Source organism: Hylobates moloch, unplaced genomic scaffold (assembly GCF_009828535.3).
Source record: "Hylobates moloch isolate HMO894 unplaced genomic scaffold, HMol_V3 SCAFFOLD_4, whole genome shotgun sequence".
NCBI classification, from domain to species: Eukaryota; Metazoa; Chordata; class Mammalia; order Primates; family Hylobatidae; genus Hylobates; species Hylobates moloch.
This window is the reverse complement of record NW_026652279.1, coordinates 156,882,835-156,897,455: the sequence shown is the minus strand read 5'-3', so window position 1 is coordinate 156,897,455 and position 14,621 is coordinate 156,882,835. Positions and strand designations below refer to the sequence as shown.

The 14,621-nt window shown below is 37.6% G+C and overlaps 1 protein-coding gene across 4 annotated transcripts in view; it reads left to right on the top strand.

The window, feature by feature from the left end:
• The first annotated feature begins 3,615 nt into the window (after positions 1 to 3,615).
• The window catches only part of UGGT2 (UDP-glucose glycoprotein glucosyltransferase 2), a 233,570-nt gene continuing 222,564 nt past the window's right edge, over positions 3,616 to 14,621 (top strand). For 2 of the 4 annotated variants that reach the window (XM_058438019.1, XM_058438016.1), the window contains exons 1-4: positions 3,627 to 3,740; positions 3,921 to 4,003; positions 11,423 to 11,553; positions 12,028 to 12,140. In XM_058438019.1, coding sequence (XP_058294002.1) covers positions 3,928 to 4,003; positions 11,423 to 11,553; positions 12,028 to 12,140 — 320 coding nt within the window. In that variant the 5' untranslated portion in view covers positions 3,627 to 3,740; positions 3,921 to 3,927. Of the gene's footprint in view, positions 3,741 to 3,920; positions 4,004 to 8,872; positions 9,684 to 11,422; positions 11,554 to 12,027; positions 12,141 to 14,621 lie in introns of those variants that run through there. The other 2 variants (XM_032151125.2, XM_058438017.1) reach the window with 2 other exon arrangements.

Sequence of the window (14,621 nt, the reverse complement as noted above, 5' to 3'; positions counted from 1 at the left end):
TAGTTTAAATAGATCCCATTTGTCAGTTTTTGCTTTTGTTGCAATTGCTCTTGGCATTTTCGTCATGAAATCGTTGCTTGTGTCTATGTCCTGAATTGTATTGCTTAGATTTTCTTATAGGGTTTTTATAATTTTAGGTTTTACATTTAAGTCTCTAATTCATCTTGAGTTAATTTTTGTATAAGGTATAAGGAAGGGGTCCAGTTTCAGTTTTCTGCATATGGCTAGCCAGTTCTCCCAGAACCATTTATTAAATAGGGAATCCTTTCATTGCTTGTTTTTGTCAGGTTTGTCAAAGATCAGATGCTTGTAGGTGTGCACTCTTATTTCTGAGTTTTCTATTCTGTTCTATTGATCTATGTGTATGTCCTTGTACAAGTAGCATGCTGTATTGGTTACTGTAACCTTGTAGTATAGTTTGAAGTTAGGTAGCATGATGCCTCCAGCTTTGTTCTTTTTGCTTCGGACTGTCTTGGCTATTTGGGCTCTTTTTCGTATTTTCTAACTCTGTGAAGAATGTCAATGGTAGTTTTGTCACAGGATAAGGATCCCGTGATAAGGGTTTTGGCTTTGCCAGTCGGAAACCTGTATGGCTGGTAGCACCTTTGCCCGAGTTTTGCTGGGGCCTGCTGTGCTCATTTTGTCCACTTGGCCTGGCAGGCTATGCTCGGCTTGTGTTACTGGCCTGGATCCCACACCTGCCAAGGGCGAGCCAGGTGCAGGGTGGCGGTGAGTGTGTGAGCAAGCACAGGGTCTGGCCACGGCGCACAGCCAAGAGTGGCAGGTGCAGTGGGGTGGGCAGCTCCGGGTACTTGCACAGGCGCCAGCTTTGTACAAGACTGTGGCTCGACCAGGCATACTGCAGGTGGCTTCCACTGCAGGTGGCTTCCACTGCAGGCGGCTTCCACTGCAGGCACTGTGGTGGAATGCAGTGGCACCTGGAAGCTTGGAGATACCAGGAACCACACAGCCCTAAAAAGAGTGTCACAGCTCTGGCTCAGGGAGCCTGTAGGTCTGGGCTCCCCAAAGGGCTGCAGCTCTTCTGTCCTTTTCATTGCCTGCAATGTGATGAGTGGGGTGCGTGTTTCAGCCCTGTTTGTGTTACAGCTCTTTCAGTCCTGCCATTTGGTGAGTTCCAAGTTCTTGTTGCATGTTCAGGAAGAATGAGGCATGTAGACAACTGGAAGGTGAGCAAGGCAAAGAGGTGCTTTATTGAGAGACGGTACAGCTCTCAGGAGAACTGAAGTTGGTAGCTCCTTTCTGCTGGCAGGTCGTCCTGATGAGTGCAGCTGTCACTAGAGAGGAGACCTGGAGTGGGTAGCTCCTTTTCACAGGCAGGTCATTCTGTAGAGTCTGCAGCCCTCAGCAGAGAGGAGAAATGGAGTGGCTAGCTTCCACCTGCAGTCAGGTCATCCCGATGTCTGGGAGAGGACACCTGGAATGCGTAGTTCCTATCCACAGGCAGGTCATCTCATTATCTGCCTGAGTTTGGCTGAGTAGGGTTTTTATGGGCTTCAGATGGGGGGGGGAGGGGGGGGTTGCTGATTGGTCCATGGGAGGCCCTGGATAGGCTGGGACAAAAACACCGTAAGTTCTCACTGCAGTCCGTGGAAGAGGTAGCCCAGCCCCCAGGCTTCAGGTTGTCCTTAGCTTGAAGGTGGGGCTTCACCGGGGACCCATCCCTTTTTGCCCATCTGCTCCCTGCCACCATTAACCTGCCATCTACCGTGTCCATGGCAGCCAGGCTGTTTGCATCATGGGCACCTTTCAGGCCTGTGCCAAGCTGCCCCCAGGCCCCTCTCGGCCTTCCTCCCATGCCCATTGGTGCCCAAAGTCTGGAGGGGGCTGAGGTGGTAGGGGGCTGGCATGTCAGCACTACCCCAAACACATGCACACCAAGCCAGGTTGTGACAGCTTCTAGGCTCAGGTGCAACTTTGCTCTGAAATTGGAGCAGGGATTGGGAGCAGGGAGAGGCCAGGAAGCAGGAGCAGGCACTTGCAAGCCTGTGGTGGGATAGGGGGCTTTGCAGGCCCCTGAGAGTTCAGGGATGCCTTGGTCCACAGCTGCAGCTGGGTGGTTGCAGCTGCACCCAGGGAGTGCAGGGCTCCCACCCCGCCAACTCAGTAGGAGGCATGGGCTCCTACCTGCCTTCAGCCCCCAAGAGCACAGGGATGTCCAGGCCCGGACAGCTGCGCCTGGGGAGTGTGGGCCCTCCACCCTGCCAACTCAGAAGTGGGTGGGGCTTCCACCTGTTCCCTGCTCCCACCAGCTCCATGGAGTACACAACCCTGACCATGTCTCCCTTGCTGCAGCTGGTGTTTTTGCAGCGACCACTCTAGACGGGTCACTGCTGCCATCAGTTTACTAGGAATAGCATTGAATCCATAAATTACTTTGGGCAGTATGGCCATTTTCACAGAATTGATTCTTCCTATCCATGAGCATGGAATGTTTTTCCATTTGTGTCCTCTCTGATTTCCTTGAGCAGCGATTTGTAGTTCTCCTTGAAAAGGTCCTTCACTTCCCTTGTTAGCTGGAACACTTTCTTAAGGCGATCACTTTGAAGGATCAGACTTAGGTAGATGTACAGATTCTGGTAGTTGGAAGAAGTCTTTTACCTGTGGTTGCACAGTATATGTGAGCATGTCTATAGCTGTTTGGTCAAATCAGTTAAGTCTTGCCAAGTGTTGATTTGAAGTTACTTTTTACTCTAAATTCCTATGCTTGTTGTGTTTATGTTGAATTAATCAGTCTTTCTGACTTCCTTTTTCCTTTTTAGTGGCCATGTCAGACTCACAAGAATTAGTTAGTCTGTATGTGTTGTGGATGTTCTCAATACTTTCCATTTATTTTAAGCATTAGTTTAAGTTTACCAAGCCTAGAGAGAAAGGTAAGGTGGGCAATAACAAGTAATCAGCACCATCTGTTTGGTGGCTGTTTTGTTTCTAGCTTAAATAGTTAACTTTATTATTTTTTTCTTTTTTTCTTTTTTTTTTTTTTTTGAGACGGGGTCTCGCTCTGTCGCCCAGGCTGGAGTGCAGTGGCGCAGTCTCGGCTCACTGCAAGCTCCGCCTCCCGGGTTCACACCATTCTCCTGCCTCAGCCTCTCCGAGTAGCTGGGACTACAGGCACCTGCCACCACGCCCGGCTAAGTTTTTGTATTTTTTAGTAGAGACTGGGTTTCACCGTGGTCTCAATCTCCTGACCTCGTGATCTGTCCTCCTCAGCCTCCCGAAGTGCTGGGATTACAAGCGTGAGCCACCGCGCCCGGCCAACTTTGTTTTAGCTGTCCAGTGTTTTGTTCTGTGCAGAACTAAATCTTTCATTTATTTCATTATTTCCGAAATAATACCATGGAAATTTCATGGGGCTTTATGGCCAAAGACATAGTGCAGTACACTGATTTCCTATTTTTAAAATTAAGATCTTTTCTGTTTTAAATAGTAAAAAAGATTTTCTACACAAGTAAAGGCAATAGATAATATAACTTCTATAAAATATTTATAGAACCAATTTTTGTTTATGAAAAACAGGTGGTCTTTTTTTCTACTTTTTACCTTTATATAATGTTCTATCTTAATTATCATTTTTGTATTTCTCAGTGGCATTTCATATGGCAAGATAGAATAAACTATCAATTTTTTAATTGTTGCTAATAACAAGGAAAAGCCAAAAGTAATTTCTCCTGAAGCCATTTCCTGACGTGATTATATGTTTATAGTTGAGAATGATATCTCAGGTAAGAATAGTCAGTGTGTGTTTTTCCAGTGTTATAGTAAATGGAAATTAGTAATTTGACATTAATTTTTAGGGGTTTTTGTTTTTGCCATAGATACAATTTGGTTCTTAAGTACAGTTTATAGTGTCTAAACCATTTTAAATTCCATCTGTTAACTGATTACTTTTATTTTTTTAATAGTGAATTTATGGCAGAAGAAAGTAATGAAAAATTTTGGCAGTTTTTGGAAACCGTAAAAGAATTAGCAATTTATAAGCAAACAGGTAGGTGATGTGTAAATTTTAACTTGTAAGATTTGTATTTATGTACACACATTGTAATGTTTATTATTTTTTAATGGTAATGGTTAAGTGTGAATGCTTCACTGGGTTAGTAAATCTGAATATTAAATTTGAAAGTATGTTTTAATAGAAACCATTCTAAGCATCTGTTTCCAAAAATATAAGGTTTTAATACTTTATTATAAGATACCTCATATAATTAGTCATGTTTGGATATTGCATTCTCATCAAGAAGAAATCAAAATTGTTAGCTGGGCATGGTGGTGTGCATCTGTAGTAGCAGCTACTTGGAAGGCCCAAGGCCAGAGGATTGATTACTTGAGCCCAGGAGTCAGAAACTAGCCTGGGCAGTATAGCAAGACCCTGTTTCTAAAGAAGAAAAATAAAAAATAAAAAATAAAATAAATTGGCCAGGTGTGGTGGCTCACACCTGTAATCCCAGCACTTTGCGAGACTGAGGTGGAGGATCACTTGAACCCAGGAGTTTGAGCTGTGTTTGTACCACTGCACTCCAGCCTGAGTGATGGAGAGAGGCCTTGTCTCCCCTGTCCCCCTGCCAAAAAAAAAGATTAAGATAGTTTTCTTTTTACCTAGAACCTAGATTTCTTTGAAATAATAATTTTGCATCTAGTAATACTACATTTTTTTCTTTTTTAAAAGTAGACTTACTTTTTTTAGAGTAGTTATAAGTTCATAGCAAAATTGGACACAAAGTACAGAGATTTCCCATATGCCCCCCTTCCCCTACACATAGATAGCCTCCCTTGTTATCAACATCCCTCACTAGTGTGGTACATGTATATCTGTTGATGAACCTTCCTTGACAGATCCTTATTACCCAAGGTCCATAGTTTACATTAGGGTTCAATCTTGTTGTTATACATTCTGTGTGTTTGGGCTAATGTATACTGACATGTATATTGCATTTTTATTGGCAGAATACTTTGACTCTTAAACCATTAAAGAAACTTTTAATACCTCAAAAAGTCAGGTAACTAATATGCTCTCATTTCACTATCTGTAAGATAGTAATTTCTGTTTTTATATGTATATGAGAGTATATACCTATATATACATATATCTTCCTCAGAATTAAAAAGTGTTTATTATTTTCCCATCTCTGCAGAGACTAGAATAGATGACGTGAGCATGGAATCCCTTAAGAGTAAAATCTTCAGCCATTTAGATATAGAGACATCTTCTTACTATTGGTGATTAAAATAGTTTATTATTTTGTTCCTGAGTGTAAATATAAGATAAACTAAGTTTCAGATGTTTTAAATGCTCATTTACTGAAGCCTGTTTGGCTCAGGCAGCTTTGAAGTTCAGTGATTTTGTGATTTCACAAAGTAGATTTTAAAAATAAAGAGATCAGACATGCTTTTAACAACATTTTCAACTGAAATATTTCCAAAAGCAAATAATTTTTCCTTTCAAAATTTTTTCCTGAAAAAGCTTTTTAGTCGTAAGAAATGCTGGAGGTACTTTAGATGATGGGAATACAAAGATGAATAAATGTGATCTACATCCTCAGGACTTCGTGATATAATGAAGGAGACTGCAAAACAGTGATGTACACTATTAGGTGATAAGAGCTTTAATTGGGGTGTGCATAACATGAAAACACATAAAAGAGGCACCTAGTCAGTGTTCCAGAGAGAGCAAGACAGGATTTTCAGTCCTGAATGCTGGAGCTGAGTTTGAATGATGAGATTTAGCCAGGTAGTAGGGAACACAAATGAGTAGAAGAGACCGGAATGGAATGTGTGGAGGAACCTTGATCACTTAGTAATGTTTACTTTCAACTCATTAGGAAATTACTGTTTGTTGTCCTCATATTTGTCCTAGTAATTTTATTAATAGTTTTGGTAATTGAGGTAAAAATAGGCTAGATTAATATGTAAGGTTTTCATGGTTAATGTCAGGTATCCAAGATAGTTTAAAAAATCCTAACACCAAATTTCGTGTCTCTCACCTAAAATCCTCAATATAGCTGTCCCATATATGTTGTTCTCAGTACATGCTTTCTGGCCTTATTCAGTGCTATTTTTTATTGGAGACGCAATCTTAAAAATTACTCCTGTAAATTTCAAATACATTTTAAGTTACTTAAATATATCAGCATATTTTATACCTAAATGAAATGATATACCTGGACAATCTGGTGGCAGATCATTAACAAGTTGGAATATAAGCTCAGTAGTACCTAAACTCTACATCAATCATATATGGAAGGAGGTATTTCAAGTGTTTTGAGGGTTGAACCTAAATTGTATTAAAGTAAGAATTACTAGCAGGGCACAGTGGCTCACACCTGTAATCCCAGCACTTTGGGAGGCTGAGGTGGGCAGATCACTTGAGGCCAGGAGTTTGAGACCAGCCTAGCCAACATTGTGAGACCCCGTCTCTACTGAAAATACAAAAATTAGCTGGGCGTGGTGGTGCGGGCCTATAATCCAGCTACTCGGGAGGCTGAGGCACAAGACTCACTTGAACACTGGAGGCATAGGCTGCAGTGAGCCGAGATCACACCACTGGACTGCAGTCTGGGCAACAGAGTGAGACTCTGACTCAAAAAAAAAAGACTAACACTTAAAATATAATTCTGTTGGCTTTATTTATAATGGCAGAGTCTAATACATGTGGTGATATTATTGCTGACCTTGTTAAATGTGGAAAAGAATGGTACAAATGAGAAATATATTAATGAGCAGAGATTTTTTTTTTTTTTGAGACGGTGTCTCACTATGTGGCCCAGGCTGCAGTTCAGTGGCATGATCTCGGCTAACTGCCAGCTCCGCCTCCCGGGTTCACACCATTCTCCTGCCTAAGCCTCCCGAGTAGCCGGGGCTACAGGCGCCCACCACCATGCCCAGCTAATTTTTTGTATTTTTTTTTATTAGAGACGGGGTTTCACTGTGTTAGCCAGGATGGTCTCGATCTCCTGACCTCGTGATCCGCCCACCTCGGCCTCCCAAAGTGCTGGGATTACAGGCTTGAGCCACCGTGCCTGGCGTAATGAGCAGATTTTACTGAATTTGTTTTCAAGACATCTTAGAGGAAACATTTAATAATCCTCTGTTACTTGTAATAATTTAGGTTGTTGAATCTCCATGAGACCTTCTAAATACTCTTTACTAAAGAATAAGTCTTAGTGATCCACCTGCCTAAAAAAATTGTAGATATTGAACATTTACCTTTTTGAATTCAAGTACTAGTTTTATACCATTTAATGCAATCACTTTATATTATATGCCAGCAAATTAAGACTTTTTAAGCAATGAATTGCCTGTTTAAAAATAATTTATATGGTTCTGCCAGACTTATGTATTTACTGATGCCTCAAGATTCAAGTGGCATATTAGTTAACCTATGTAGTTTTGTGAGGTGAGAAATGTCACCCAAGATTTATCTGATTTCAAAATCCCTGTTTATTTTTACTTCTTCACATGCTGCTCAGCATATAAGAATGTCATTTTCAAAGTCCTTGAAAATTTTAGTGGTTTTTACACAAAGCTGCTTTTGTATTTTATTAATGGAAGAAATTTTCAAAAAATGTTAAGACTTTCTAACATAGTTACTTTTACCCAAGAACCAGATCTGGGGGAAGAAGGTAATTGGAATTTGGATGTGCCACATTTGAAATGCTTGTGAAATATCCAAATATAAATATATCGGTAAGCTGATATATGAGTTGAGAGATCTAGATAAAAAAAATTCTAGGATAAAGGGTATGATTTCAGAGTGATCAACATGAAAAACAGTAATTTAAGTTGTAGGGGGAAGGCACAGAATGAGAATAAAATAGTGCCCAATGGCAGAACCCTGAGAACAGCAATGTTTAAGGGAATCTGATGAGAAGAACAGCACACAATGGAGACTCAGGAAGAGTACCTGTAGTGGTAGCTGAAATCCTGTAAAAGTATTAGGTCATGAAAGCCAGGAGAATATTAAGTTGTAAGTGATTGATGTTATCAAATACTGTAGACAGATCAAGTAATATGAACATTATGCACCTACTACTTTTAACAACAGAAATTATTAGTGCCTTTGGTGAGAACCATTTCACTGGTATAGTAATCAAGACTTTTAGAGATGATCTTGCTAGTTATATCTAAATTATAAAAGTTTACTTTCTATAAACTCCTGAATCCTACATTCATTACTACATAAGGGACAACCTTGATGGTGACCTTGACAAAATTTGATATCTGTTGTCAGGCACTACTCACATTTCTTTTGACTTTTCTCTGCTTCCATGGGTGACCAATCCTTTGACTGATGTAGTCATATTTTAGATGTTATTTCATTAATTTTTATTATTTTCTTGCTGACGTTGTAACTATAATGTATTTTAAGAATATTATTTAAAATAACATTTATTTTCTATTTTGCTTTTACTGTTGAACACGAATCTTATTTGCATTATTTTTTGATTCTTGGAGGAAAACTCACCATATCTCCCAATTTCTGAGAAATCGTCTATAGTTTGTTAAAGAATTAAGAGTGAAAGAGCCAATGCTTATTCTCATATGTCAACTGTTTAAAGCTACTGGATTAGGAAAATATTGTTTAGAATAAAGAAACTTATTTATAATATTTATTAAATATTAAAGAAATTTATTGAATGCCTATTTTGTAGGCCAGGAGTAGAAATGTACAGTTGAAAAACTATGATAGAAAAGATCCTTTCCTTCATGGTTTGTAGCTTAATAAGAGGCACCAAATTAAACAGTTATACAAATACTTTTTGATGACTTCTTCATGAATTGATGTAGAGATGGTATAGAGCTCACAATCAGACTTTATGCTGCAATTTCTCCAATTATTTCTTGGTTATATAAAGTTTGCTCTCTGGTTGGTGCCTCATGAATAACTCTTGGAAAAATAGCTCTTGAGTTCTTCACATACTTAATTGTTCATGTGTGAATTCTAAACTTCTGATTTTTAACTTTAGAGCCCCAGAGTTGTTTTTTGTTTGTTTGCTTTTTAAACTAGAGAAGGTTGCAATGCTGATCATTCTGTGTCTTTTTTGTTTTAGGTATGTAAGTTCCTTATTCTTTTTAATTCTGGAAAGTTGTCTTGGATTATAGTTTTCTTTAATTATTCTGTTCCATTCCCTTGATTTTCTGCCTTAGGGTCTGCAAGTATACATATATTAATCTCCTTTGCCTGACTTCTGTGTTTGTCATTTACTCTCAAGTCATTTTTCCCTTCCCTCCTTTTTATTTGTTTCATTTTTATCACTTTTCCTCTGCGTATTCTAGTTCTCCTACTCTGTTTTCCACGGTGTCTGTTTACCCTTGTGCTCCTTCTAATTTAATCTGTATTTTCTAGTATTATTTTCTTTCTAGTTCTTATTTGTATTCTTTCAGAAAACTTCTCATATCTCCCTCTTTTTTTTGGTCATCTCATTTCTGAGCTTTTTGTCAAGAGCTGTGAAGGGGCTGGAATTTTTACCCTGCTTGCAAGCTAAAAACTTAGCTTGCTACAGTTTCAGGAATCAGATGGACAACATAAGACTCTTGGATCAGAGCTGAAAGACTTTATAACTGACCAGAGGAAATCTCCTGAGTGATTCATAGCTTCTTTATATCAGCCAGGACCTACTGAACTAAACTCTGAGACTTTTTATTGTCATCTTTGAAAGGATCTAATATTGGTAAGATGGACTATAGGAGGAATTTAGTCATAAGGTGCCACTAAGACATTGTTTGGGAGATATTTTTGAACTTATTTCCCTTGGCCTGTAACCCTTTCTTCTTCTTCTCTTCATTAGTAGGCAGCAAAATTAAGATGACTCATTGCCTGATTGACTGTACAGTTTTGTCAGAATATCCACTATTACTTCTCAAGCACTCTTCTCAAATCCTATTAATTGGACCATGGGACTAGGTCTTTTATTCTCCAGAAATCCACATATCTTGTCAGCATTCCATTTTGTTGTCAGATCTGTCAAGCACTGTGAAGGGTCTGAGATGTTACCCTATTTGCAAAGATAACAGATTAGTTTCATGGATGCTGACAGATGACCTGAGACCCTTGATTCAGAGACAGAAGAAGGCTTTATTACATACAGCAAAAGCAATAACCACAGTGTCCACATATTTGCACTGGTTGCCTGAGCCTCAGTTCCCACAGGACAACTTGGAGGGCCAGATAACACCTGTACCCTGAATGGGTTGTGGTAAAGAGAGGAACTGAGGGTCAAGGGCCCAGCACTTTTGGAGCAATTAGTAAACATTGTCACAATCAGCAAACAACCCAGTCTTCCAACCAACCCCAAAATGTCTCCTTCCAGTCAGAATATCCTTTTCCTCCTCTCAGAGAGTATCTGGTGTTGCAGTCTGGTTTAACCACATTCTTCTTGTTATCCCTTTCACATCAGATATCCACGGGGAACTGCTCTTCATCTACCTCAACTCTGTTCTTTTGTATGAGAAATTTCTATCACTTGATAACCCAGTGCCAAGATGTAGAGGAGAATAAATTACCAGAGAATGTCTAGAGGCCAGCCTCTATGGATGCTTATACCAAATGGACTCCAGAGCTGCCCTGTTATTACCTTACCATCTCTGGCTGGCCCTGGAATGGCATTACAGTTTTCTGACACAATGCAGTCAATGGTTACACCCAGGGAAGAGTAGAGAAAGGAAAAGGGCACAGACAGAAAGTTCTCCCCACCCCTGCTTATCCCTGTTAGTGCCACGAGGTCTTCTTCAGCTCTAGGCTGCACTTTTCTGCCTTCTCCCATTCAAGTGATCTCCGTCTCCCCAGGGGTGTTGGAGAATTTTTAATTAAAGTCTAGAATCCCTCCTCCTTTATGTCTTTGAGTTCTTTGAATAGGGTTTATAGTAGGCAACTTGCAGCTCAGGTTAGTTTGTTCAAGTTCCAGACAAGATGACATTTAGTTTTGAAGACCTGGTTCAAATTTTGTCTCCTAAAAGTATTCTGGATACACTAATTATACTTGGCTATGGGCACTAAATCTCAGTAGAATTTATTCATACAGGTACTTTAAAATTCATTAACAATCATATTATTTAACTTTTCTGCTGTTGTTAATTTCTACCTTGTAGGTAGGACTTACATCTTATCCTTGTAATATAACCCCATAACTTTGGAGTAAGTTGGTCTGAAATGTTGGTGTTTCCAAATAGATTTTAATGGCAAGATTATTTTCACCTGGTCTCATGTTGATTACTTGGACATTACTGTGGAAGATCCAAAATGAAGTCGATTATAGAACTGAGATCTTGATTTTTCCATTTTTCTCTAGCATTATCCATAACCAAACTTCAGATATGATTATATGACATTAAGTTAGCCTTACGATGGAAGATGTGCCAGTGTGCAGTGTATAAAATGCTAACATTATTTTCTTTTGACTTCTTTTTACAGAATCAGATTATTCTTATTACAACTTAATCCTGAAGAAAGCTGGACAGTTTCTAGACAATTTACACATCAACCTCTTAAAGTTTGCTTTCTCTATAAGGGCATACTCCCCAGCTATTCAGATGTTTCAGCAGGTGTGTAAAAATACCCAGTCTGTATTTGACAAAGAGGCACGCTAGCAATGGACATAGGGCTCTTTAATATGAACATCTTTAGTTCAAAATGATCTGAAGTTTATAGTTGGTTCCATAGCCTATCATCGATTATATTATTATTGTTGTCATTTATTATAATGTAATTGAATATATTCTGTAGTTTTTATAGTTATTTGGGATAAGGAAATTATGAGGACAAATCATTGAAATGAAGTATCATAAAATTTTAATATAATTTTTTCAATAACTATGAAGCATGTCTTTCCTGGGATAAAGTTGATTTTATTAAAATATGTGTTAGATTCTGCCTACATATAGATTTTTTTTACTTTAATTAGAGCAATAACTTAATAGTAGTTGATGAGTTATTTTAATCAAAGTAATGTATAAGAGTTTTAAAATCATATTGTAATTATGAACTACTGTAGCTAAATATAATCTTTGAAATCTTAGATTGCAGCTGATGAGCCACCACCAGATGGTTGTAATGCATTTGTGGTTATTCATAAGAAGCACACCTGTAAAATTAATGAGATTAAAAAGCTGCTGAAGAAAGCTGCTTCAAGGTAAATTAATAATAGCCTATAATGAAAGAAGTGGTTATAGAGGGGAGAGTTCAATAGCAGAAACTTCTTACAATAAAAAAGTTTAATATTCTAAGACATTGTATATTCAAGAATGTGATTTGTATTGAAAACCTTAATATATCTGAGAATGTTTTGTCTTGATTAGCTTTTGATTTTAGCATATAAATTGTGCCAAAATAAGATAAAATATATGAAATATTTCGTATAAGCATAACTTGTTTTTTGAAATAAACATGCAAAACTATGAATTTATTTGGCCTATAGCTCTTTAAATATAAACTGAATATATAAACTGAATAACAAAGTAATCAAAACAATAGATGAGGTTGCTTCCTATATTCAAAACTATTTTTTTTGCTTTTTTGCAAGTATTAAAAAATGGCAAATCAGAAGTAAATTATTTATTAGTGATTTTTTAGAGTAATACTACCAGTATATTTTTATTGCCTGATTATTTATACTTTAAAAAATAATAAAGTAGTTTTTTTAATTTTGAAAGAGCTCTATTAAACAGTAATATATATTTATGCATATTAATACTTAACTCACTTGTTAACAAACCATTTGTAACATTTTCTTATACTTGTATTGAATTTAATATACAAAAGGCTTTTATTTTTATGTAGCCAAATTTTCCTGTGTATGTGACTTTTATATTGTTTTTATACTAACAGTTTTTCCCAAACCTGATTGGGAGATTTTACTAATTCTTTCTGTAGCTTTCTAAAAGTTCTTCCTTTTATTTTACATTAAACTTTTAATCTATCTGTAATTTATTTTCATCAAAAGGTAAGAATCCAACCAGATTTTTTTCCTCAGGTAGCTAGTCAATTGTATTCATTATATTTATATTATGGTCTATTTCATAGCTCTTTGTTCTGCTCCATTTTCTATTTCTTATAGTAGTGCCATACTGCTTTAATATTTATTGCTTTATTATCCAGTTTCTGACAGGAGGATTTCCTCTTCATTGTTGCTCTTTTTTCCTCCAGAATGCCTTAGCTCCTTGTATTTGTTGATGCTTTTAAGTTAACATTAGAATCCTTTTCCTCCCCAAGCTCCCCTTCCCCAAAAGCCTTGTTAGGGTTTAATTAGAATTATGTTAAAAGTGTTGGTTAATTTAGGAAAAATTTACATGTGTGTTGTATTGAATCCCTTATCAGATAACATGGTATGTTTCTCTGTTCATACCTGCTTTTAAAACTTAAAGGCAGAAATAATTGCTTTATTTTATCAATTATTTTTTCATCTATTGAGATGGATACAAGGTTTTTCTCATTGGACATACTAATGTATTACAAAATACTTTGAAATATTATACCTTCTTTTCAATTCTGAGGAAAACTACTGATTATTAATGGTGTGGGATTATCTTAATTTGCTTTTGAATTAAGATTGCTTTCATTTTGTTTTCATGTTTCTGAATAAATGAATAGCTGTACATTTATTGAAATTATTTGACATCTTTAATTTTTATCAGTCATTCTGCTTTCATAAAGTGAATTAGGCAGCCATATTATTCTTATTCTGGATGAGTTAATATAGGAATTATCTATTCCTTTATGGCATTATTTGACTCACTATAAAATTGTTAGCACTAGTGTATATTTTTTCCTTTCCTAGTGCATCTTTTAAAGGAAATTTTGTAATGTTTAAAATTTATTGTCATTGGTTTCTGATGTCAACTTTTATAATCGTAGAAACTAATGTATCTTGAAGATTACAAAAAAATTAACATCAAACTATTAGGAAAGTCCATCTGCCATGGGCCCTGTGAGTCCTTGCATGTTCTTTCTTGGTCTGACCAGCAAAAAATGCTTAACCTGGGCCATTTCTCAGGGTTGTGTTTGGAGTGAGCAATCTTGAGGAATGAGGTAATGTTTGTTTTTGGGAATGGGGACAGGGAGCAAGCAAGTTTTATTGCTTACTATAAAACAGTGCTTCCCCAAGCCCAGTGTTCCTTAACGGAAACATATGCCAACTCTGTAGGATCCATCTAAGTCCATATTTTTTCACCCCCTATGGGACTTTGGGGGCAAGCATAATAATGCTTATACTGCTTGCTCTATGTCATAACCAGTAAAGTCATTTGTCTTTGACCTAGGAGTCTTATGTCTTCTATCAGAATCCATAAAAGAATAAAAGGCTAACTTACTAGTTTGTAAGTCAGGTAAAATCATACCTTAGACTTTTACAGTTCTTGATAGTTTTGGAGACTGTCATGGGTGGGATGTTGACTGACACATAGCTTCTGGAAGAGGAAGTTCCTAAGGGCCCATGGGTCGAGAAGAAAAAAGGTCAATACTTACATTTCTTCCCACTGCCGACCTCTTTCTCCCTGTACTCTTGGTGGGTGATAGCAGTCTCCTGATTACTGTGTTGTAGTCTGACCCATGTTCCTTGATCTGGGCTCCTAAGGAAAAGGCACTCAAACTTGACTCATTTAATGGTTTATTGTTT